The sequence below is a fragment of the Gobius niger genome (assembly GCF_951799975.1).
Source record: "Gobius niger genome assembly, chromosome: 2".
Taxonomy (NCBI): Eukaryota; Metazoa; Chordata; class Actinopteri; order Gobiiformes; family Gobiidae; genus Gobius; species Gobius niger.
Window position 1 is genome coordinate 40,832,590 of NC_136853.1, and position 26,485 is coordinate 40,859,074.

General features: G+C 41.5%; 1 protein-coding gene across 1 annotated transcript; it reads right to left on the reverse strand.

Moving 5' to 3' along the window:
* Positions 1-8,107: 8,107 nt before the first annotated feature.
* On the reverse strand, positions 8,108-26,261 carry pik3cg (phosphatidylinositol-4,5-bisphosphate 3-kinase, catalytic subunit gamma). Its single transcript, XM_079552391.1, has 24 exons — positions 26,131-26,261; positions 23,771-23,993; positions 23,182-23,353; positions 21,392-21,654; positions 21,091-21,177; positions 20,920-21,020; positions 20,181-20,350; positions 19,848-20,035; positions 19,566-19,673; positions 19,408-19,495; positions 18,320-18,761; positions 17,338-17,436; positions 17,126-17,261; positions 15,541-15,606; positions 15,311-15,454; positions 15,102-15,183; positions 14,922-15,025; positions 13,684-13,830; positions 13,483-13,573; positions 11,636-11,766; positions 10,012-10,123; positions 9,781-9,938; positions 9,583-9,664; positions 8,108-8,373 (listed from the first exon to the last, which is right to left on the reverse strand). The coding sequence occupies exons 2-24, from the start codon at positions 23,975-23,977 to the stop codon at positions 8,174-8,176; spliced, it is 3,378 nt and encodes a 1,125-aa protein (XP_079408517.1). The 5' UTR covers positions 23,978-23,993; positions 26,131-26,261; the 3' UTR covers positions 8,108-8,173.
* Positions 26,262-26,485: the final 224 nt, after the last annotated feature.

The window sequence follows — 26,485 nt, forward strand, 5'->3', positions numbered from 1 at the left end:
ACTATTCATGATGTAATTCGTTTCTTCTACGTGTGAAAATTAAACTCTATACGTGCACAATTGGGATATATAATACAATGACAATAACATAACAGCAGTACAGCATCATTACAATTCCAAATATATTTGCTTTTTGTCTTACTGGGCACTAAACATCTTATCACCTCACTCAATCGCACTGTTTAGATATAATGGTCATGATTTTGAAGGGCTTTTATAGCACAAAGTCGAGAGAAAGAGCTTTGAGCCATCAGTAATCCTGCCAGTTAAAGTGCTTTTGAAAATATGACTTTTGTTAATGAAGAAATGTTGAGCAGAAAAGTTGTAAGCTGCTGACAGGAAGTGACATAGGTAGAGGTAAGGTTCCATAGCATTTTGACTAATTTCCCATTGACATAACACGTTTAAAATGTTTGCCTCTATTTAGGTCACTTCCTGTCAGTGTCAACATCACAAAAATGTCCAAACTAAAGGAAACTGGGTCCACCGTTTTTCCACACTGAGATATGTTCTTACCTGAGCTTAGACTAATGGCCGCTGGCTGCTCTGCTTTATGCCCACGACACTAGAGGCGGCCATTGCTGTAGTACCTCCATATCACCGCTAGTCCCCCATTGAAAAGCATTGGAGTTTAGACACGTTAAAAACAACTTTAACGCCTGGTTTCTAGTTTTTTCAACACTAGACTAGGCTAGATATTCCTCCTGTGATAACGCTGGGTTAGTCACAATTAAAGAAACCATGCTGGTTTTTCGTAAGAAGAATTTTAGAAATCTCGTACTTAATGAGGGTCGGACTGTTAGCATTGGAGCAGCGCGAGCTACACGTCACGCAAGGGCCGAGTCTACGGTGAAAATCCCGCCCTCTTGCCCTTTTTAGGAACATGCTTCGTCAGAGCTGGGGAGGAGGAGTCTGTAAATCCGCCATGACTTCCCCCTCGAACGTGGTCATTATGGTAAACAAGGAGGAGTGAGCAGAAGCTGTCCATTATATATACAGTCTATGGCAGGGGTAGGCAAGTTTGCGTTGTGGAGGCCGATTTTCATCTTTGCCGAAACACCAGGGGCCGAACCTCACCATTGTAGCCGAAAGTAAAGAACTTTTTTCCTGCACAAACCAATGTTTAACCTCAGTGGTTCTTAAGTGGCTTCGGGACCCAGCATTACCCCAGGACGACAATCCGCGCCCCAAACAAAACTGTAATTTGTCATGTCGTGTCATGTCGTATAAAATATTGTATTTTCCACACAAGTTTTTGTTGAACAAGACAGAAATTATGATCAAAACAACCCAATAACAGACATTTTAACCAACTCTGTTAGTGTTCCCATGCAGTTTCAGATGGAAAATATTGAATAAAAGTTCCCTTTAGACTCGCGACCCACTGAAAATGGTTCCACGACCCACTTTTGGGTCTAGAATCCCCATTTTACATGATATAAAATGACCAAGTGGGATGTTCTGACATTTCTAAAATACTGACACTATTTCTCACATTTTTAGGGTACTTTAACAGGTATTTGATCTTATTTGCAAAATAATATTTCTCAAAATCATCTTGGAGGCCAGAGGTTCTGTACTGGAGGGCCGGATTTGGCCCCCGGGCCTGACGTTGCCTACCCCTGGTCTATGGCTTAGACGAGTTGATTACGTACCTGTGCCTGTGCGTGCCCGTGGAAGAGCGTGGTCGCTTCTAACTTCACCCCGTTTGGAGCTATAGGAATATGCTGGGAGAGGTTTACATATTTGATTGAGGTTTACATATTGATTCCCATTTCAGTTTCAAATATCACGTTAAAACAGTAATAACTAAAATTCAATACTCCCTTTCAAATGTCAGATTTTTTAGGAACAACATATCAATGCGAGCAGCAAAGATGTTCTTCCATTCACTCATTCTTAGTCACATCATATATTGTCTAACGTGCTGGTCCAACACACACAACTATAAAACCGCTGGAATCATTATACAAACAAGCACTGAAAGTCCTGGATAAAAAACCCTTACCTTTTCACCATAATCACGTTCTACAGAAACACATGCTCTTAAGCCGGGACAATCTACAAAAGTTTCACCATATCTGTTCACTTTACAAAATTTTGCACAATTTAGCTCCACCTCCTATTTCCACATTCATCACTGTCCAGTCTAACCGAAGCACCAGAGGCACCACCAGAGGGGACTGCACTATCCCTTTGAGGAAATCTGCATTCAGTCAGACTGTTTTCTCCTTCACTGCCCCATCCCACTCCCATCACTGGAACACAGCACCTCCATCAGCAAGAGAGGCTCAAATCTGTAAACACTGAATACTATTTGAGTGTGTATATAAGTTATGTGGTTGTCTTATCTATTGTGCTTACACTGTTCCATTTTATATTGTATGTTATTGTAGTATATTTTAATTACTTTAACTAGGTTGCCTTATGACATCTGGCAGGGGGACTACTGGTGAAAACTAGCATTTTGGCTAATTCGGGTACATTTACATTGTCCTGATGTTCATTAATGTACATTGTCCCACTTAAAACTGAATAAATAAAGAAAAGAAAATAAAGAAAATATCTCAGTGTAAAAAAAAACTGGCCTTTTCCTCTAAACCTGCAGTAATAGTAATAATACAGATAATTCTATGAAGAGAAACTGTCTTCCCCGGCACTGATTAGCATGTTTGCCAGATGTGGCTATGCCTAATGAGCGCCAGTATCTCACATCATATTCTCATATTCATATCGAGATTAGCCTGAGCCTGTTCGAATAATCATATTTTCCAAATATTCCGTGGTGATATGCGTGTTAAGAACTTGATGTATGATGTAAGAGCTTCTGCAGAGGAAACATATTTGTTTATTAACCTCTTACCCCCCGCCTTTACCGAGTGCATATGCTCCGGTTCGGCTTTACCCAAATGTAAAAGCTTCTCGACTGGACAGCAAGTGTGTAATGCCTCATTTGAAAGTGATTGTAACTTTTCCTCACATTTTTGTCATGTTTTTGTTGATTTTTCATTACTGTCTTTTCGTCACTTTTTCAGGCTTTTTTTGTTACTTTTTAATCATTTGTTTTCGTCTTTTTTGTCACTTTTTCGTTGTGTTTTCGTCATGTTTTTTGTGGCTTTTTTGTTGCTGTCTTTAGGTCACTTTTTCAGGCTTTTTTTGTTACTTTTTAATCATTTTTTTTCTTCATTTGCTCTGTTGTCGTGTTTTCGTCACGTTTTTTTGTCACTTTTTCGTTGTGTTTTTGTTACGTTTTTAGTGGCTTTTTTGTTGCCTTTTCCATTGCTTTGTTGTTGTGTCTTCATCTCATTTTTGACGTTTTTTTCTCATGTTTTATATATTTATTTATTTTTATTTTTTCATTGCTTTGTTGTCCTGTTTTTGTCACCTTTTTTTTCCACTTTTTTGCTGCTTTTCTGGCACATTTTTGTTCCGTTTTCATCCTTGTTTTTTCTTTTATGTTTTTAGATTCGGGTAAAGCTCGGTTAAGGCGGGGGGTAAGAGGTTATGGTAGGAGAGCTAATTTGAAGCTAATTAAGGCTATCATTATTTTGATACATTATACATTTAAACTAGTTCCACAAATGTGACCTTACTTACCTCTATTATTGCACGTCAGCCTTCAGCTTCAACAAAAACTCTCCATCCAATATAAGCTACAGTTACAAAAGCATTAGCTGTGCACTTAAAAGTATTCTTGGTTCACTGTATCCGCTTTAGGCTACTTGAGGTAGAATTGACAATTAAGTCCAAGTCAATAAATGTGGATCTTCACTCTCCTCCTCTGCTCTTTTTAAATGCATAGTAGCTCGACCCCCATGTGAATAGTCTGTAGCCATAAATAAAATCATTTGCACTTATTGAAATGTTTGAGAGCCCTTGAGGACAGCAGCCTGGAGCTACAGTGTTATGCAAACGCTCCAATTAACCTCCAAAAACCAGGTCCTGAACTGCACCTCACCTCCCTGTTTCGTGAAGACGGGGCTGGTCGAGGTCAAGGGGCCTTTGTTGGATCGGTTTGAGCAGAGAAGAGAGAGAACTAACTTGATAGATTTCCCTCGTCGGCTGATCTGGTTCAGGCCTTCCTGGACGGAAACTAGCGGGAATCGAAAATGAATCAATCCTCCGAGCTCCGTTTTGGGACGTTGGCCTCCCATGCGACGGCGCACACCTGTCAGAGCCGGTTCTGCGGATGAGACGTGATGTGGGTTTGTGTGGAAATAGACATGAAAACATGCGACGGAAATACATGAGAGCAATGCACTGAGCGTCAGAAGGAGCAGAATACAGTCAAGTGATACCTGGTTGTCTGGGTGTGAAGATTAAAATTCATCCCAGTCTTAAATAGCAATGGAAAAAGGGACAAGCAACATCATTATTTCATGAAATGTAGATTATCTAATGAAATGAGTGTCACAAAGTATATTCAAAGTGGTTAGTGTTGCTTTAAGGTCCCCAGCTTGTTCAATTCCCACAGCATAAAGTGTCTTTCAATATGATAAATTTGCATTTGCTACCTACTTTTCTGGGCCACTACCCTGCTGTAATAATAAGCTATGGTATTCCTGAATAGAATCGTGGCTCAGATCTGCAGATAGGTCAGGTCTGCACTGCAGCTCCAACAGCTCCTGCAAGATAGAAGGATGGGTCGAATGCACGTGGGCCCTGGCATTTCCATATGAAGTCATACAAATTAATCTACGTTTGCATATTTCATTTTGATATACACTGCCGGTCAAAGGTTTGGGGTCACTTAAAATGTCCTTACTTTTTGGAAGAAAGGCACTTACCTACATAGGTGCGCATTGCTCCTGTGTTAGCTAATCATGTTAGAGGGTAATTGATGTTTAGAAAACCCTATTATTATGCTAGCACTGCTGAGAACTGTTGTGCTGATTGCAGAAGTTATAGAACTGGGTGACCCCAAACTTTGGAGCAGTAATGTGTATTTTTTACTCAATAATTGTCTGTGAGAGTAAATAGTACGCTGACAGAAAAGACGAAGGGAGAGAGGGATGTTGTACATTTTGTTCACTCAAACTTGGCTGTAAAAAAAAGTGGTGCTAGCCCACAGTTAGCTTAGCCCGTTAGCCTGTTAGCTTCTTCTTCGTGATTCTATTAGTGTGTATTGGTGACTCCGACCCGGAGGCAGCGAAGTTGCATTTGTGGTTTTCTGGTCAGAGACACCAGGGGGAGATGAAAGACCCCCCCATTACCCCCACAGGGACTACGGAAAGGATTTATTAAGTTTTTTTGTAGCTTTTTTTTTCAGCTTTTTCAATGCTTTTTTGTCTCCTTTTCACCACATTTTCATCACATTTTTGTCACTCTTTTATTGCTTTTTCTCACATTTTTGTTGCGTTTTATCCTCATTTTCATTGCTATATTGACACTTTTTCAAGCTTTTAGATTTGGGTAAAGCCAAATTGGAGAAAATGTCCTCGGCCCAGGTGGGGGTTAAGAGGCCTTTGATGTCTGATTGGTGTAAAGGTATTTCTCAAAATCATTTTGGACGAACCTTTATGCTGGAGGGCTGGATTTGGCCCCCGGGCCTGACGTTGCCTACCCAAACTATTTATCACTTAGCTCAGTGGTTCTCAACCTTTTGGAGCCGCGACCCCCAGTTAAAGGGTTTGTGACCCCCCGCCCGGGTCACACCATGAAAACATTAGCTTACATAATTCTTAAAAAACAAAGAAAAAAGCAAATGGCTAAAATAAAATTAATCAAATTACGAACATATAATGGCACTCTGGTAAAATAGCACACACATGCGACAGTAAAATATTACAATATACGTTAATAAAAATATGTATATTTTATCTACGTGATCTGGCAACCGCCCAAATTTGTCTCGCGACCCCCTTGGGGGTCCCGACCCCCAGGTTGAGAACCACTGACTTAGCTTATGCTAAACCCAAAGGCAGCTCAGGGCTATAAATGAGTTTAAAGCGACTAATCTAATTAGCATTGACAACTGAAACGTAATATGGAGCAAGTCAACGGTTTCCACCTCCTAAAGAATCTGCTTTATCCATTTAACTGGTTTTGTAGCTGCACAAAAAGAACATCTTTTGCCCAGAAACAGAAAGTCACTAAATGTGGATTTGTTTGGCTTTTATGACATTATCGGCTACATGTGCTATTACAGTGTCAGTAAGATCTTTGTACCTAAAATATATATCTTGGTCCTCTCAGAAGAGCATTTATGTAGAAAAAAACCCTGACATCTTTGGGTTTTGGGAAAAGGAGACAAACAGCGCCCCTGTGAGGCCGTTCAGTGGAAGTACAGAAAACAAACTAGAGAGAGAAAAAAAAGGTGGTGGTACAAACACAGCTTTATCATCATTTTGTAAATTAACAAAAAAACATACACAAATATATCAAATAATTTCAGCAGGTCTCAGCTCACATACAGCTTTTCCAAAATACAACACATAAAAAAAAAACGCAGGCTCACAGTGTTGCAAGCGCTTTCTTTTCCAGCGGAACAGCTGCGTAAACATAAAAAGCACTGACCAGCAGGTGCGACACGGCAACAAGTTTCTGGTAACGCAACTTTGATAAATCTTTTTTCAGACTTAAAATTACACAATACATTAAAGTGCGCAATAATTAAGTTTTTTAATTATTGCAAAGACTGATGAGACAATGCAACTGGTAACCATCATAGTTTTACATCCGCAAAAGTACATTTTAAATATGATTGCGCCTGTCATCTGCACTTTTGTTTTATCTTCCAGTGTCTAGTAAAATATGTCTCTCTGATTTGAGCGACACTTCAGTAACTTACAGTTTTAAGACTTTTCAAGTGTATTGCATCAGTAGATAACCCTCAGATAGAAAACACATCACAGTAGTCAAATTTTGTCGATTGAGATATAAAATTTCATTAAAAAAGAGTTGAATAAATATCAAATTACTGTAAAATGTGCGTTACATTTGTCAGTGTTTAAGAATGGACAAGGAAAGAAATAAAAGGATTTAATGTAAAAAATGGTTAGAAACAGCCGTTGGTCTATTATTTTGTTTTAGATTACTTAAATTATTTACATTATCTTGTAGCAACAGTTTTGATACATGTATACCTCTAATGTTAAAGGAATAGGCCACCGTTTTTGAGATATGTTCTTACCTGAGGTTAGACGAGTTCTTTAGTACCTGTCTGGTCAGTCATGCAAAAAAGACCAGGCATTTAGCCTCTCCTCCTCTCTTCTTTGGATTTTTGAACCACATACTCCCGCGATTTACATACCAACGAGCCCACCGTGGTCCTTCTACGCTTCCAGGGAGCCACGTAACATCGCGATGAAAATTCGGAAATTTACTTCAGTAGCGGAGGTTTCATGAATGTGTAGAATGAGCTCAGACCTGTTCGCGACAACTGCCTCTAAATCCTGCACTGTCACTCAAAAAGTTGTTATGCCGTCATACACAAGCTTAATATAGAAGGTGCAGTTACATGTATGACCTGAGGTGGCAGTAGTGAGTATAAAATGGGCAACTTGCATCTAGCCCCTTCAAATAAATAGATAATCATAATATAACATTAATCCATATCCAAAAAGATTGGGTAAAAAAACACAAAAAAACAATTACTATAGCGTGCTATTTGGGTCAAGAAACGCAGAAATGTAAATCATTTTCCCCTTTTTTGGGCGGGGGGCTCCAAAGTTCAATCTTGCCTAGGGAGCTAAATTGGCTAAGGCCGGCCCTGGTTATACAAAATGAAACCTGTAGATTTTCTAAGCAGATAAATAGGGGTACTATATTGTAAGGCGTAATAACACCTTAGATATTACTGCATGGGCGTTAAAGTACTCTACAATATTGTTCCTCTTTTTATCCGCTTAGAAAATCCAAATGTTTAAGTTTGTGTTACTATACTTCAGGATCATGTAACTACTCACGTAACCGTATTTAAATAGGGGAAACATGGAAGAGCTTGGTCGCTTCTAATTTAACCCCTGTGTGGCCCCATAGATGAGAGGAGGAGAGGCTAAATGCTAACAACATCTTTGGTCTTTTTGAGCGCACGCACAAAGACCAGACAGGTACACATCAACTCGTCTAAGCTCAGGTAAGAACATATCTCAGTATTGAAAAACCTGTTCCTTTAACCCACATTATTTTGAAAAACACTTGGACCAAGCACAATACTTGTTGACATTGCGTCCTAAGTAGATCGTTTCTCCACTCCTTGCTTTATCCCCAACACCAGGTGAACAAACCAGTTGATCTGAACCATCCAGCCTTTCTCCCTGCAGATCTCGATTTGGTCCAGTAGGTGGCGCTGCGCCTCGTCCTCACTGCGGCCCACGGTCAGAGCCTCCCGGATGTACTCGATGTCCTCTTTACTGGTCAGCTGGGGCATTCCTGGGAGGGAACAGTAAAACACGACAATTTATATGGAAATCTTCAACTGGCCGGTCAGCACAGATTAAAACGGGTTGATTGCACAATGGTACACGAAGAAGTAAATCCTTGGTATCAGTGTTATTTTTGACGACTAAAATTGGACTAAAACTAAATTGAAAGTTTTTCATGAGACTAAAAATATGACTAAAATGTCCAGATATTTTAGTCGACTAAAATAAGACTAAATAAAAATGAAACTTCTATAGAAAGAGCCTCATATCATGTAAATTCACTGCCAAAGGATCAGCTCTGAGCTTTGTTCATGTGGAGCAGCTCCATGAAGCCGAGGAACAAGATTAAATATGATTATAATGAATATTATCAATGCAAAGTCGACTAAATTCGTCTTAAATTTAGTCGACTAAATTTACTTGCAATTTTAGTCGACTAAAACTTGACTAAAATTGAAGACATTTTGTTGACTAAAACTAGACTAAAATCGAATTACATTTTCGTCAAAAGGCTAAGACTAATAATACCAGGAGTAGTTCGAAATCTTCACTTTCCTGTGCGGATGCCAAATTACTCCTGGTATTATGACGCCTTACAATATAGTTCCCCCCTTTTATCCGCTTAGAAAATCCACATTGTTTAATTTTGTGTATTATACTTTGTAGTGTAACACTTCACGTAACCATATTTAAATAGGGAAAACGTGGAAGAGCTTGGTAGCTTCTATCTTGACCTGTTTTGGAGCTATAGAGGAGAGGGGGAGAGGCTAAATGCTAACGCCGTCTGCGCTGTGTTTACGTGATAGAAGGCACGGGGGAAGATCAGACAGGTCCTAAAGAACTCGTCATAGCTAAGGTAAGAACATATCTCAGTATGTAAAAACGGTGGCCTATTCCTTTAAGGCGTGGGGTACAAGGTTAAATTGAAATTGGGATTTCACAACAAACCACAAAATCAAGGTGAATCAAGGTCTTTCTGTAGTGAATTTGACAGGTCTACTTGGGCGACCTGTTAGGAGCAGTGCCGTGTTTAGGGAACGCTCCTTTAGATACTTATTCATACACACACACACTACACACAATACAGACAAGGTGGTAAAAGTGTGTTGCACCTGCGGGAGCCGGTATTCGGACTGCCAACCTCTTAGCCATTGTTGCCCCTCACAAGGCACATGTTTGAATGAATAAATAAACAAAATAGATTTAGATTACATACCAGTCATGAGCATCATGGAGAAGAGGATGATGAGCAGGTTTGTGTGGTGTCGAAGAGCAAGATATGCCTTTACACACACATCCTGAAGCATACAGAAACAAGTCAAACATCATTCTAACATAAAATAGTCAACGGTCTGCATTATGAGTACTATTGAATTACTCTCCACACACAGTGCTTAATACGTTGAAAGAGTACCTGGAATTTCAGGAAGTTGGGGCTGCTTTTCTTCCCTGACGTTCCCATCACGTACAGGAAGTCTGGAGTGAGCACAAAAGGGACCCACTCTTTACTGATGCCCATGAAGCTCTTGTAGTTGCCAAGGATGTGTCCAAAGTCGATGTGGAAGAGGTTTCCTGTGACATAACATAAGTTTTGACTCCTCTGTGTGTTGGTGATTCTCCTGAAAGGCAGCACACGTGTCCAGACCTGACTCTGTGATCATGATGTTATCGTTGTGGCGATCTCCGATGCCGAGGACGTAAGTGGCGACACAGTAGCCTCCGCAGGATAACAGGAACCTCTCCACGGCCTGCTGGAACTGAGACGGGAAAGGAATAATAAAGTGAATTGGCCATTTTTTGAACAGAAGCATCTCTGTAAGGCCCTGTGAAAGAAAGCCACATCGAACAGCACAATAACAAATAAGACATTATTTCAAGGGACTATACAGAGTTTAAACATGTTAAAATAATGTATTTTCGTCCCCCTACATGTTCCAGCCATGTCCTAATGTGTAGAATGAGCCCAGACATATTCACCACAACTGCCTCTAAAATCATGAACTGTCACTCAAAAAGGTGTTAATTCGGGTCCAAAGTGCCGTCATGCACGAGCTTAAAGGGATATTTCAGGATTTTTGACATAGGGCCTCATTTCCTAGTTATCCAGACTGTTGCTAATTTCTGGAGATATTTTTTTTGTAATTCATGCAGTTCTTATATTTGAAGAGTTTCGTGGCGCTAGGATAGTGCTAGCGCCTTTCTATGGTATCAGCTAGCCTGCATTAAAAACAGTCTGACCCGCTCCACAGTGCACCTGAGGCAAATCACTTATAACACCAGACTAACCATATAAATGTCTGTGTTGATAGAGTAATTTTAACCATTTTGCATTTAAAAGACCTTATATTTGAGCAGCATCAGCTTCGTGGTTGTACAAGCTACGCGGCGGCGGAGTGATCTGCTAGAAAATAGTCCCTCAAAATGCGATCATTCGTGTGATTCAAGGTCAGTTATATTCCAAAAATTATTCTATCGACACAGACATTTATATGGTTAGTCTGGTGTTATAAGTGATTTGCCTCAGGTGCTCTGTGGAGCGGGTTAGACTGCTTTTAATGCAGGCTAGCTGATACCATAGAAATGCGCTAGCCTAGCACAAGCCTAGCGCCACGAAACTCTTCAAATATAAGAACTGCATGAATTACAAAAAAAAAAAGCTCAAGAAATCAGCAACATTCTGGATAACTAGGAAATGCGGCTCTATGTCAAAAATCCTGAAAGATCCATTTAATATAGAAGGTGCAGTTACACGTATGACCTGAGATGGCAGTAGTGAGTATAAAATGGCAAACTTGCATCTAGCCCCTTTTAATAAAAATGTCATTTGTATTCATGAGTTTAAATCGTGGTCATGCAACTGCCCAAATAGATGGCGACCAGTGAAAATCTGTTTATTTATGTAATCGATGCAGATAAATTACAGCGTGGGACATATAGAGCAAATTCATGAAAATGCCTTCAAACGTGACTGTTCTATGACCCGAGAATGTTTATTCTGAGTGAAAATATAACAGTCTGCCAGTGTTTCCAGACAAGCTCCAAAATATCTCACTTCGTCTGAGACAAACAGATCTGCTTTGCGCAGGTGTTGGAGCTAAAAGTGGAGTCGGTGAGAATAATCTCGTGGGCTGTTTCCTTCCTGTCTGTCACAATGCCACTTCCTCTGAAGACTTAATAACAGAGAAGCTTGTGACAAAAACATCACTGGATTTGAAACTATTCAACAGAAGCCAGTGGAGGTCAGGGAATTACTCAGTGTCAGGCCTCACCTTGTCCTCACTGACGCACTTGTCCCGCAGCCACTGACACAGGATCTCATCTTTAAAAGCCCCTGTGCTGCCGACTACGCTCTGCTGGATGTTGGCGATTGTTGTGGCATCTTTCACAATCTCAATCATGCCTGAAACACATTATACAAGAGAGAAAAGTTAAAACATGTGAACGTCAAACGTATGACATCACATATATCCATGCTGTTATGTGGGTTGGTTAAAGAGAGGGTATTATGCTTTTTTCAATCACATAGCACCCGTCTATATCACACTACAATGATGACGAAACCTTCTGTTGGTCTGTAAATACAGTAAATTAGAATAACTGCCTTGTATAAAATTGCTCTCTCAAAATGGCCGTAGCGAATGTCTTGAAATAGGCCTCTGTCTCTTTAAGAACCTCTGACCCTTTCCGACACGCCCCCTCCACACGCTGTCTGTGGCATCAGTGGTGAGGGGGTTCTGCTGAGGAGCAGTGGTTGGTTACTCGGCTGGTGACGAAAGCTCGGAGGCGTCTCCAGGAGGTGGGGGCGTTCGTAGGAGGACTCAGGCAAACCTATCCCTAAAATGGCTGCCATCAGAGTTTTTACAGATTACTCAAAAATGCGTGAATGTGCCAAGGCAACACTTCCGGCATGTTTTTAATGAGGGAAAGACATTTTTTTTTTTTTTTTTACGTCATGGCGACGTGAAAACAGGAAGTGACCTCCCTCTCTCCTGGTGCAGCTGAATTGTTTGCCTTTTTCAGTGAATTGTTTGCCTTTTTCAGCGAACCACGTTGTTTTTCTGGATACTTTTGTACGTCTTTACCGTGTTTTTGTGGAGGTTTGGTGGATTTGTTTACTTTGAGAGTCCAAAATGGTCCTGAAGAAAGCAGCTTTTTGAAGGTAAACAAACTGCTAGCTTTTCAGCTAAACCCATTTGAGATCTACAAACATCTTCTTCTGAGACACTGAACAGTGAAGAGGCACCAAGAGCCCCCACACCTGCAGCACGGAGGAGGCGTCACAAGAGGAGCTACAGGAAACAACAAAAGGGACCAACGAGGAGATGGTGATAGACTGTGGAGGGAGCTGTGCAGGAGGAAGAGGAAGGACGAGGTGGAGCTGACCAGTGCAGGACACCACGCTCTGAGACGGGGACAAGCCCAGGAGGCGGTGCACCGTTTCAGATGATCAGAGGAGACAGAGGGCAGCTACAGTTTCTCCATCCTCCAAGGTCATGCGGGTGGAGTGGCTGAAGGACAACGAGATCATCGACCCGGCCGAGGACAGGAACTTCTACATCACCGTGGACACAACCCGATCATCAAGCAGGCGCGTCTGTCCGACACGGACAACTACACCTGTGTGGCCAAGAACATCGTGGCCAAGCGCAAGAGCTCCACCGCCGTGGTCATCGTCTACGGATTTCCCATCAACCAGTGCTCCTCCTGTGACCAAAACAGTGAAGATGGCGGCCGCGACACAACCATCTTTCACCAAAGAAAAAAAAAAAGAGTGGAAAAAGAGTGGTGCGCACTGAATGGGTGCTGCTGCCGGATGCTCTCTCATCGAATGCAATTTCTCCATCTGTGAGATCAATAAAGTATCATCTTATCTTATCTTATCTTAATAACATGATGTAAAGCTTGAAAAAGTCGATTTTGCACAATACCCCCCCTTTAATCACATCCAATATTACTGTTTCTTTCCTAATGACCTAAACACGCACAGTTGGCTTAAACCTCCAAATAGGTGACAAAGGGGCAAATACAACAAAGTCTTTCAATTACATCCAATGTTATCAACAAAGATTGTTTTGTTCCTACATAAGCACCGACTAAGCCCTGTCCCTGAACTGACCAATCCTGTTGCCGGTGGAGATGCAGCCGTACGGCAACAAGCACAGGTCCAGGGATTCAGTCTCCCAGATGGACTCCATGATCCGCAGAATCTACAGAGAAAACATCAAAACGATAAAAGTTTATATTCTGTACATTTCAATTTGCATGAAGCAAAAAGAGAAACTGGAATGATATTATTCTCAAACGTGTGATTCGCCACCTGTAGAATGAGCATGTCCTGTCTGAGGTCGTCTCCATCCTTAAATATGATCCCTATAGGGTCTTTGCACAGAGTGGTGGGGTCTGCCCTTTTGAACTGCAACCACAGCGGCTTCTTCTTAGATGCCATCACTTTACACTGCTCAATCTGTGAAACAAAAAAAAAAAGCCTTCTCCAGTACATCCCAAAGATTCTCAGTGAGATCTAGACTCTGTGGTGGCCACTCCGTGTGTGAAACTGATGTGTGACGCTCCCTCTTTCTCAGTGTGAGCCCGATGAATACTGGCACTGTCATCTTGGAAAACGCCCGTGCCGTCAGGGAAGAAGATGGAATAGCCTCAGGATGTTCAGGTCGTCAGATGAACTCATTCTTTGGGCTCATAGTGTTGCTGAATCTAGACTTCTTTTGTCCAAGCAGAGTATATTACAGTTATACTCTATATATTTATTTATTTATTATTTTGATTAAATTTTGACTGTATATACTTTGGTTGTTTGTTTTTACACACCTTTTGCCCGCCTTACTATAGTCTGTTTAGGTTATTTTATCTTATTTATTTTATTGTTTATACTTTTTATACTTTTTGCCCCCCTTGAAGTTTTTGATTAATTTCTATGTTAAATGGATTGCCTGCCTATCCGGTGTGTGTGAAGTGAATTTCTCCATTGTAAGATCAATTAAGACTTATCTTATCTTATCTTATCTTATCTTAAGGGGGCTAGATGCAAGCTAGGCATTTTATACTCAGTACTGCCACCTGAGGTCATACGTGTAACGGCAGCTTCTATATTAAGCTCGTGCGTGACGGCACTTCGGACCTGAATTAACACCTTTTTGAGTGACAGTGCAGGATTTTAGAGGCAGTTGTGGTGAACAACATTGTTGGAACATGTAGGGGGAGGAAAATACATAATTTTGACATTTTTAAACTCTGTGAAGTCCCTTCAACACCTCGTTTTGAACATTATTATTGAGAATAAATGAATATTTTACTCTCTGCAGGGGGAAGCCACGCCTCCCGCAGTCCACCTATTTCACGGCCAAGTCAATAGAAAAATGAATAACCAGAAAGGGCCTGTGGTAATTCTGTACTTACCACTTTTCATGTACAGTCGGTGGTGTTGCAACCTCCTGACACAAAAAGGAAGCTGACCACCAGCTGACAAAGTTTCCTATCACTTACTGTACATGGCGAGCGTGTGTACGAAGATTTTTAAAATGTCCGTCATATGCTCACCAGTAATGCACCGGCCCTCAGCCCAGGATCATATGGGACTCTGAAACTCTCTGGTAAACCGGACGACTGCAGCATCTCCAGCTTCTGCCGCAACTGAAACACCACTGACAGCACACGGTATACTTTAAACCACCGGAACGCTTCACCTGAGTCGCTGTGCTTGTTCGTAATAGTATTTACCCTGAGCGGTGATGTCATACTTGTCTGCAGACATGGCCTTTACCTCACGGGTCACTTTCTGCAGAGCCTCGGTCATCTCCACCTGCAAACCAACCGCAGAACAACATGTATGGGCCGGTCAGATTTTTGTTTTCGATCATTGTTGTTGAGTTGCAGGTTGACCATACGGATCTGTCTGACTGAGTTTGTGAGGTTAAATAGTTCTGCACCTGTTTCCTGAAGTCCAGCAGCATGGCCTCCCCACAGCCCCTGAGATAGGCCTCCAGCAGCACGGCGTACCTCTGCTGGTAATGCATGGACTGAGCGATCTCACTGCGGAGGAACCAGAACAGGAAATGCCCGATGCGCTTACTCTGTGGTTGGAAAATGGAAATGTAAGTGATTCATGTGATTTTTTTAGAACCTTCCTAAACATAGTCGTACACGAATGAGAGCTTACCCTCAGAGCTCTCTTTAGTAGGAATCTCACCAGGGCACTGTCATGGTAGGGTTCAAACTTCACGGCCTAAAGGAGACACACAGATGAATGATTGCATATAAATACATACATTTAATTTGAAGTATAATTCTGTCAGTACTAGAACTCACGCAGACACGGTAGACCAGTGTTTTTCAACCTTTTTTGAGCCAAGGCACATTTTTTCCATTGAAAAAATCCCAAAGCACATAAAATGTAAAAAAAAATGTAACTCTGTAGCCTATATTCTCAATTTTAAGTCGTTCTGATCAAAGTGTTGAATAGGAACACTGTATAGTCTCGCTAGCCACAGTGCCACAGTCACCGCCACCTGTCGCATTGATGCATCACTAATTCTCTTGTCTCAAAGAAATTAGTTTCCTGCTGTCATTACTGATATGGAAGAGTATTTACATATCAGGTTACTCTGCCGATCACTAGACAGCACTGAGACTCGACAACGGCACATTATTTGCAGATAATAATTTATTTGTTTTAATTTTTTTAGACTAGGTGAAATTGGATATTTTCCCAAGGCACACCAGACAATATCTCACGGCACACTAGTCTGCCCCGGCACAGTGGTTGAAAAACACTGCGATAGACAGATAAAAACTGAAAACAGATCTCATTTATAGATGGCAAAGGCTCTTTTTCTTGGCTCAGCTGGTGACTAGAGTTATTAAAACAAGGAAGCAAGGATGTAAGTGAGTCATGTCTTGCTGCTGATGTCAGGTATTTTTCATTTCAGTAGTCACATTTTCAAACTGCTTCATCTGCATTTTGGATGCTTAGAAATTAGGTCTTTATTAATTTTACAACTATCCCCTCCTAGAACCGCCACCTTAACGTGGTGGGGGGGTTAGAGCACCCGAATGATCCTGGAGCTCTGTTGTCGGGGGTTTCGTGCCCCTGGTAGGGTCTCCCAGGGCAAACCGGTCCTTGGTGACGGGTCAGACAAAGAGTGGTTCAGAAGCCCCTCATGAGAGACCAACAGGCCCGGTTAGAACCATGAGGCCGTCCTTCTGTGGACCCACCACCTGCAGGAGGAGCCATAAGGGGTTGGTGCAATGTGATATGGGCTCAGACAGCTGCCCCCACGACCCAGCAACGGAAAAGTGGAAGAGAATGGATGGATGGATAATATTACTAATATGATTTTGTCTCAGTTTATTACAAGTGACTTAGTCTTACTTAAGTGTCCAAAATGTACTTCAGAAAGCACAAGTCATGCATAAATAAAGGTGTGGGGCACAATTTTAACTTCTGCTCGTTGAAGGTTTTGCAGCACTACCATTGATCTAAGGCTCTTCACCCCGTGGACGCTTCAATATGCGGCCCCCCATGGAAAAAAGTTTGGACACCCCTTGTTTAGAGTTAAAGAATGTCAGATTTGTTTTTGTGTAAATATTCTATAAACATTTCTCACCTAATGGCTAAATCCAGTTTCAATAATGAGCTTTCAAATTAGGTAGGGCATGATATATTGTGTTTGTGTCCTTAATATGCAGTAGTGGCCAGTTTAAACCAACATAAGTCCCTTTAAGAGTTTGACATGAATGCAGACCTGTACGAGCTGCAGCAGGTATCGCAGCACATCATCGTCCTCCAGAGTCTCCAGTTTCCTCACCGCTATCGAACGCACCTGAGCGTCCGAGAAGTGACAGTCCAGCAGCTGCATGGCCAGGCCCACGTCCAGACCACTAACAAAACAAACACACGTAACAAAAAGGTAAACGACTGAAAAGAAGCGATGAGAGCCGCTAAAAGTGCCCGTACCTGGTGTCCCACGCACTGCTGCGCTCCAACAGTCTGTGTGTTGCCAAAACGTCCTCCTGTTTACCCCACCGGACTGAGCCCAGCAGCTTTGGGTAGGCCCTGACAAGAAAGACAGTTTAACTGTAAGTAATGTTGTCTTCGTAAGAATCTATACTTCTAAATTAAATTGAAACAAAAATACTAATTTGTCTTCTATTTTACCATTTGGTTGAGGGCTAAGAAGGCTAAAACGCAACAGAAGTCAAGTATAATATGGAAAATATATTAATCAATTTGTTTATTTGGGTCAATAATTACAATTTGACATTGAGTGATAAAGTAAACTGGGGAAGAAATCCATTTAATATAGAACTTTCACATGACACTAGTTACCCAAAGCGCTTCACAAGGGACAGTTGTCTATTGAAAGCTGTTTTAACATAATGCAGCAACCTATTAATAAGAATTATTACATAACTACATTTTTAATTACTAACTGAATTATAACATATGGGGATTCGTCCTCAATCTGCTTTTACCTTCATTCTTTATGTGTTTAACCCTTTCCTAAAACCACACTTTGTCAGAGGACAATAAATAGGAAAAGTCATGTAAGTCATGTAATACACTGTGAAAACATGGATGTAGCGTCGCTATTAGCTGATGAAGCCTAATAGGAAAAGGGGCAGGTTCCTTGTTAATGGGCTTTCCATTAAAACTTCTCCTTAAGTAATTATTGGAGGTCAGTCTGACCTCCATGTGATTGATCACGCGCTAGATCGTCCAATTTATTTTCATTTCTGGCCTCTTCTAAATATCGGTGCTGGCTCCAAAAACCCAGCCAAACTGCTAGCATGAACAAGCTTCAGTTAGCCCACGCTAAACGCTAATGGGTAAGCCACCCTCACTTTGTCCAACTCTAATATACAGTCTCTGCATGTAATTCATAGTATATCAAAAACATTCATGTACAAAGCACTACCTCTCCTAACCCCACACATACCTCGGGTGCTTCATACACTCCTGTCTGAAGTGCCACAGCAGCTCCTTGTCTTCGGGGCTGAGTGGATGCAGAGGGTCCGTCTTCACAATAGCCTGGAATTGTTTCTTCAGATGATTGGGCATCTCCCTCTGCCCTCTCTCTCCCGCCTCGGCCTCGTCTCCTCCGCCAGCGTCGCGCGGCCCCTCTCGCCCCCCCGCGTCCCGGCTCTTGGGCAGCACCACGGGGTAGCAGTACTTGTCCAGCAGGATAGCGACGGCCATGGAGGAAGCCTTGTCCGGGTTGGTGGCGGAGGTGAGTTTGTCCGCGTTGATGCTGCTGCTGCTCTCCTCGCTCTTCTCCGGAAGCTTCCACATGTGCAGGATGAACTCGCCCTGGCGCAGCAGAGAGCGGTGGTCCACGAGGAGAAGGTTCACGTAGTACAGCAGGCGATTCTTGGACTTTCCTGAAGACAAAATATACGCAATACTTGATAAGCCATCAGGAAACAAATTCATTTTTCATCTAATCGTGACAAAACAATTAAGACTACAAATGAACTGTTTAAAACCATTTTTGTGCTTGTTTTCTGCAATACGGGTCTTGCATCACAGAGAAGTGCGATAATATTTGACATATTCGGGCAGCTCTCCTTTTCCAAAAGAAAGTTTGTGCACTTAATATTGACTCTATGAAACTTCAGAAAATGTGACAACCAAAAACACAAACTTTGAAACAACAAGCTTTGTGGCTGTATTTCCTGAGTTTTCTTTGGCAATCTGGAATCTAGCATGGCGGCCTGGCCATAAATCTCCATAAACATCACCAGACACCATTTGCACACAAAGAGCATTCATCATCATGGTGCCATTGATTTGTTAGCACTACCGTTCGCTAAAAATGGTGGCTTGTATTTTGTGCTCATTATGATCAATTCCCCCTGCTACGAACGGAGGATACTTCATACTACATATTGGATGCTTAATATAAAAACAGTGTCTTTATCAAACATACACACATACTCGTTTAATATAAAAGATGAAATGTCAATGCTGAGATGTCCAAAAGCAGGTTTATAAGTCACAAATTTGTAAGATAAGTCACAAATATACCTTCACGGTTGCCTGTGTCAGATGTATTGTCCAGGTTGGAGGAGCTTGACTTGGAGTTTGGAGTCTGAATCTGCTTCCCGCAAACAACCTGGTACAAAAGGCATGTGTCGCGATGAATACTCCTGCTTGTGATTTTAATGTGAAATGTACTACTTTACCTGGAGGTTGAGGCGCACCCCTTTCGGCAGGTCTTTGATTTTTATGCTGAACTCCAACCAACAGTTCCACATGACCTCTTCAGTGAATGGCTTTGAAGTTGTTCTCTCCTAAAACAACAATTCAGATTTATAGTGGCAAAGAAATATGGTTTCATTGTGGTTCATGACCCCTTCTTTAGACTTGATGATTAAATCCCACTTTAATCCTAATTTAGTTTTGGTTTTAATCATGCTCCCCACTTCAATTTATTCCACTTTTGCTTGAAACAATGAACCAGTTACCTGAGCTAAGAGCTGCTGCCCGTGGAAGATGCTGGCCTCTACGTAAACTATTAGCTCGGAGGTTTTGGGCAGAGCCGGGATATCAATGCCCAGAATCTTCACCCTGAACTTCCTGTTACAGTCCCACATGGAGATGGTGAAGACACGCTCATGGTCCTTCTCGTCGATGGTCAGCTGCTCATGAGTGCCTTAAAAACAATGATATTCAACACATTTTGTCTGTTTGCTAAGACGGGGATTCTAAACAATATAATCACACTATTTTAAGAGAGGAAAAAGGCTTTGAACTTCAGAAGGGCTGTCCTTAATAGAATAAGTAATAATAAATGGCACCTGCTACTCCGGTGCAGTCGTCCACTTGTGCCCAGTCCTCCTTCTGGACCACGTCCAGCTCTGGATCTGGGGGCATCTCTAAAACCAGGTGGATCTCTTCTCCATTTTTCAGACACTGGCGTATCCAGTTAAAGTTCTGCAATGGTTTGTCTCCGTACAAATATTCCTCCCTTTAAGATTTAAGGGGAAAAAACAAGATACTTTTAGTAAACCTGTGTCAACTCTTATACCCATTTGTTGATTTGTGCCGTTAAAAAAGGCCTGGTCAGGAATAAGACTTGTCTCAACTTATACACACTAGACTCAGATAAACAATCATAAATTCAAAAGCCAGTATGAGCTAATTGTAGTTTGGGTCTGTCATTTCATCACACACATCATATACAGGTGCTCGTCATATAATAAGAATATCATGAAAAAGTGCATTTACTTCTGTTATTCAACTTAAACTGTGAAACGAATATATGATAGACTCATTACATTATTCACAGCCTGTAAAAACCTCAAATAATACATCTCATAAAACTAACATATTAACTCACTTTGCAAGTAATGAGTCTATATCATATATTAGTTTCACAGTTTAAGTTGAATAACAAAAGTAAATGCACTTTTTCATGATATTCTAATTTTATGACTGTAAGTGAGGCCACCAAAAAAAGCAGTTAACACAAAGTTATATTTGGGTCACTTAGGCACATCCCTTCAGTGATGCCACTGGAAATAGTGATGGCTTTACCTTCCACAAACACGTAGCACAAAGTCACTTTCACTCATGTTTTCTGGGATGCCCAACACAGCTCTTTTGCTTGCAGTCTTGGCAAAAAAGCAGGAAAGTACCTAAGCAAGAATGGGAAAGAGGTCAGAACACCAAAAACACAATTGGTGATAAATGGCAACCCTGTGTTACCTGCTCTGGAGTGTCATCTATGGAGACTTTGATAGTTTGGCTGACGGTTCGGACATGGATGACCAGCAAGATACAGCCATTACTGACCTTAAACACAGAGACAAAGAAGAAATGATAAGATGATTGGATTATACAGTATGCATGCATATTTAGGGGAATATCATAAAAATGTATTTTTCTTTAGGCTATGGTGGCAATGTTCATCTATAATTAAATTGTCAAGCATTTTAGACATCAAGCGAAGTACATTAATTGTCCATCCTCTATTAGACACGTCTTCTGTATTGATGGGAGACTGTACCTTTCCGAGGTGATGTTCGGGCAGAGGTTTGCAGGTAACCCAAGGGTCCATGCTGTAGAATTTGGGGTCTCTGTCGCTGACTTCAATTCTACGTGCCGTCAGCAGTTTCCTCCGCGTGAACTCCAGCTCGTCATCGTGAACGTTGCTCACATCGGTGACGTCGTACCCCATCAGGTGGTTCAGGTAACGCTGGTACTGCATAGACTCCTCTGTGGGCTGCGGGCGCGGAACCAACTGGATACGCCCAATGTCTTTCTTTAAGGCTGATAAAACAATTAATAAAGATTTCTTTTTTAATTCAGCATTATTATTTTGGGCTATTTATACCTTACATTATTTTACTATGCTCAAATAGAATGTAAGAGAAGACCATCTTTAGTGTTTCTCAAAGTGTGGTAAGGGTCCTATTTCTACTGGTGGTAACTTTTGCTTGTCGGAGTTGCATGTCATTTAAATCATTTACTTTGGTTGTAGTTCCTTTGGGGCTAAACTGGTTACTCCTGGTTTAGGAGCTAGGCCCTGTGTTTTTCTATTCCATTTAAATGCCATTTCACACAATATATTGCTTAAAAACAGCATGAGTATGAAATAGGCCTGGGGCGGTAACCGGATTACCGCCATACCGCGGTCACATGATGCACACCGCGGCTCTGAGTTCCTCACCGTCATCACCGCCAAAAAAAAAAAAGCCTTTAAGTAAACGAAACTTAACAAGAAAAGGAACTAATAATAAACCCGAACAGGTGTCTCAACGAAAAAACTAACAATAGTCTCAAAAAAGACCAGCCACAGGTGAAAATAAAATGAAAAACCAGCCGCGCTGAGCAGGTGAGGTGCAGCAGTCACATATCAGGCCTACGTGAGCGCGGAGTGTGTGGGTGACGAGATACAGCTCCATATGCATATGAGCAGGACGCATTTACTTAAAGTTTAGACTGGGCCTGTTCAATAGGCGGCCCGAGGGCAAACAATTAAATCTGACCCGGGTCTTATTTTCCATTCGCTCCACTTTGCGTAGCTGTGTTTATGCGGCTCCGCTACCATCACTTCAGAGCGGCTGAAATGTAAACATGGCTCTGTAAACCGATGAAAAACGGCTAAACTATGAAGACAAGAGGTTTGGATGTGTTTACAAAGCGGGTGATGAAGCTGATGTAGCATGAGTTTGGGGAAACTGCACCGGGCTGGCACGCGTGTTCAACCGGTCAACACGCGTGTTAAACCTTGCTGACTGGACTCTAACTTAGCCAAATAATATCACAACAATTAATTTGACAGGTAAATGTTTGCTTCCTTTCTCCTTTCACTCAATTTGATCTGCATTTGTGGGAAATGTGAAGATACAAGCGCAGAGATGTTTGTTTGCGATGGTAGGAGTGAAGAGGCTGAAGCTGAATAAATGATCATGCGAACATGAGTGTCATCTCATAATAAGAGCCCAATTCACTCAGTTTTTCATAAAGCGCCAGGTCTGGCAGGAGAACAGCGGCTCGGGTGCGTGGATAGCCCCCCTCCCCTGTTCAAATGTGTCCCCCCCCCACCTTCGAAACGCTTCTGATGAGCGAATGAGCGGTATATCCCAAAACCGCGGGAATTTGTTGATTACCATGAAAAAATCCAAACCGGCACAGGCCTAGTATGAAAGTTTGGTGTTTGAAGTTGATTTGGGCCCGTTCAAGCTGCCTAAATAAATAAGTTGATATTTGGAAAACTTGGCATTTCAAATAGAATGTAGTTATGTGTTTAAAATCACTGTGATGGAGGACAACACAGTTTCCTGTATCCCGTACCTTTCCAGTAGCGAATACAGTCCAGAGTTTGGAAAACTTGGTGCTTGTCGTAGATCTCACACACATTTCCTTTCTTCTGATATAGGAGGATGCAGTGGTCTGGAGAAAACCTCTGGTAAAACTCTGGGCAGATGTTTGAGGTGACTGCCTTCAGCCACACCTGAGCTTTAACCTGTAGAGGCACAAATCAACAGAATTTAGAGCTTTTATTTTTATTTCAACGTCTTAGCAGCACACTCTTTTGTGGGTATAGCTTTAATAACATAGTTGGAAAACAGGGAGGCACTAAAATAGGTTGTAAAACATGTGAAAAAGACAGATTTGCATATGGTTCCAACTTTAGACATCATTTGGTAAAGTTTTGCATGTTACATAATTTGTTTATCTTTGACTTTACGGTATATGAGACATGAGTGCACGGCTGTATTTGATGCTTAGTTATTACATTCTAGTTTGAACATTAAACCCTAACCAGCAAATAAAATGGCAATGTGCCAAAATATGTTTACAATAACCTCCAAAGTCCCACAACTAAAATGCTGAACAAGATTGATCAACAACACTGTCAGAATATCATAAAATGTCTCACCTGCTCAACAGTCCAGTTCCCAGCCACCTCCATCTGCAGAGTGTCCGGACTGCTCCCCCCGCGGGCCGCTGTGGGCAGGACAAACTCCACCAATACTTGGTCCATGGCGGTGTGAGATGCAGGGCAGATGGCCTTCTTTCTCCTCCTGTGTCTGGGGTTGTCTCTCACCGCGTCAGCCTCTTCGTCACTCAGCTGCTCCCTGTCCATCACCGACCTGCACGCACTGGGAGCGTTTCAACACAAAGGACGCTCTTAACAACTCAACATGGCTTTCTACAGCAAAAAAAACATTCACCAAAGAGAAGTTTCCCTAATTAAACGGTTCTTGTCATCTGCACTCACTTCTCATTCAAGGAGTTTCGTCAGCAGCACTACTTAATCTTGGCAGGAACATAACAGACCAGTGGGAGGGGTTTAATTTGCATCCTTGTTCTATAAACTACTCTCAACCTCAACCTTGGGAGTAGTTTTAGTTTTAGAATCGCCAAACGAGATCATTTTAGTGCTGCTGACAAAGCCTCTTGGATGAGACACTTAAGAACTTTTGTCTAGAATGGAAAACTTGTATGACTGATTTACACAGACATTAACACATCCATACTTAAGATCTAACTTCTTTAACATAGTTTTCATTTGATTCTAAGGCACAAGAAACCATATAGTTATAGGCAAAATTTCCATAACTGCTTCCATGCAACCATACAGTATCAATGGGTAAATAAGTGTGCCTGATTTCCAGTGTATCTGCCATGTTTTCTCGTTTAAATAAGCACTTCACTGGTGAGTAATTCTTACCACTGCCTCTATCCCATTAAAGGAATAGTTCTCCGTTTTTCCATACTGAGATATGTTCTTACCTGATCTAAGACTAGGTGATACGTAACTGTCTGGTCTTTGTGCGTGCGCTCAGTCACGCAAAAAGAACAAAGATTTTGTTAGCATTTGACCTCTCCCAATGTGTTCATATAGCTCCAAACGGGGTGAAGTTGGAAGCTACCACGCTCCTCTACAGGCACGCACAAAGACCAGACCGGTATATATCAACTCGTCTACACTCAGGTAAGAACATATATCTCTGTATGGAAGAACTGTGTGCCCTCAGTCACACAAAAGGACCAACGATGTTTTTAGCATTGGCCTCTCCCAGTGTATTCCTATGGCTCCAAATGGGGTGAAGTTAGAAGCGACCAAGCTCATCCAGGGGCACGCACACAGACAGGTACGTATCAACTCGTCTAAGTTCAGGTAAGAACATATCTCAGTATAGAAAAATGGTGAACTATTCCTTTAAACTATGAACAGTTGGAAAAAATATGAAAATCTATGCAGTTTAAAGCCAGCAGATTATTAGGATTTTCTTATCTAAAGCAACTCTATAGGAGAGATGCAGTTTTTGAAAAAAATCTCCCAACAAAATCATTATTTGGAAGTGATAGGATTCACAAACCTACTATATTATCATTATGACCGAAAGTCCTTTCTACTGGCCAACATCACACACATGTTTTTTTCTAATATTGTCACCAGTTGTGGACATACTTCAGTAAAGGAATTACTGGACCATAGCAGTGCTTAATTTGTAAATTAGTATTTTCAGGAACACTTTTGGCCTGATGTGATGAATTTGGGAAACAGGGCAAAACATTTGCCGGAAAAGTCTCATTAAACACCATTATATCAGATCAAATATTTGCCGGATCCTCCTAAATATTCCCATAGATCATGCGTGCTGTATTCGTTTCATAATAATAATAATGTTGACCAAAAACAAAATAAAAACATAGTAAAATTATATTCTATTTAATCTATAGCCTTTCTAAAAAATGTTGTGTCACGTGAACGCAAACTATTACCACGATTCCAGCACCACCATGCTGTTGTGACCTAGGACAAAGAAGTATGGCCACAGGCGCAAAATGACAGTCACGCTTCGATGGGTCTGCCCCAGGGCCGCTGTGACACTGCTGTGCATGACTAAAGGAATAAATAAATAATGCAGAACCTATAGTTTTGCACGCACACAATCACTGGCTATATCACTGCAATATCTGCAATACGAAATAAATAGCAGCCGTTTCCGTTTTTGCTTCTCGCACATCAGCAGGGGAAGTTTCCAAAAGCAGGAAGCAAAACCAGACAAGTTTGTAGCAAGTAAAAAACAACAACAACACAGACTCGATTATTTGTAAGTGTAAAGCACATAAAAATCGTCTGACAGGTGACCATTGAAAGAATGAGTGACAGGGTGAATAAAGTAGTAAAAAGCAAAGACTTTGTCCACGCATAAATATAACGGTCCGCTGCCGCCGCCGCCGCTCGGAAACAGAGACACAACTTTATTTACAGCAAACGCGACTTACCCGCGAACACGAGCGGACACGACATCGAAACGCGGAGACTGGAGAAATAATGTAGAATTTAAAGCAGTAAAAGTTCAATCGGTGTTGGTGAAAGTGTAAGTAAAGAGTTCCAAGCGAGAAGAGACACTTTTGGACAGGAAAAACATCAAGCTAGCACGGGTTAGGTCTCTGTTTCCGGTCTGCCTTTCAAAATAAAACCATGATAAAACGGTTAAAACATGGATCTGCGCTTTTTAGTCCCTGAATCAGCCTGATATTGTCGTGAAAATGCTTTATAAATGATATTTGAATAGCTTTTTTTTTTTTTCGTACAATGTGATGTGTAAAAAAAATACTATATTTGCAAACCGGATAT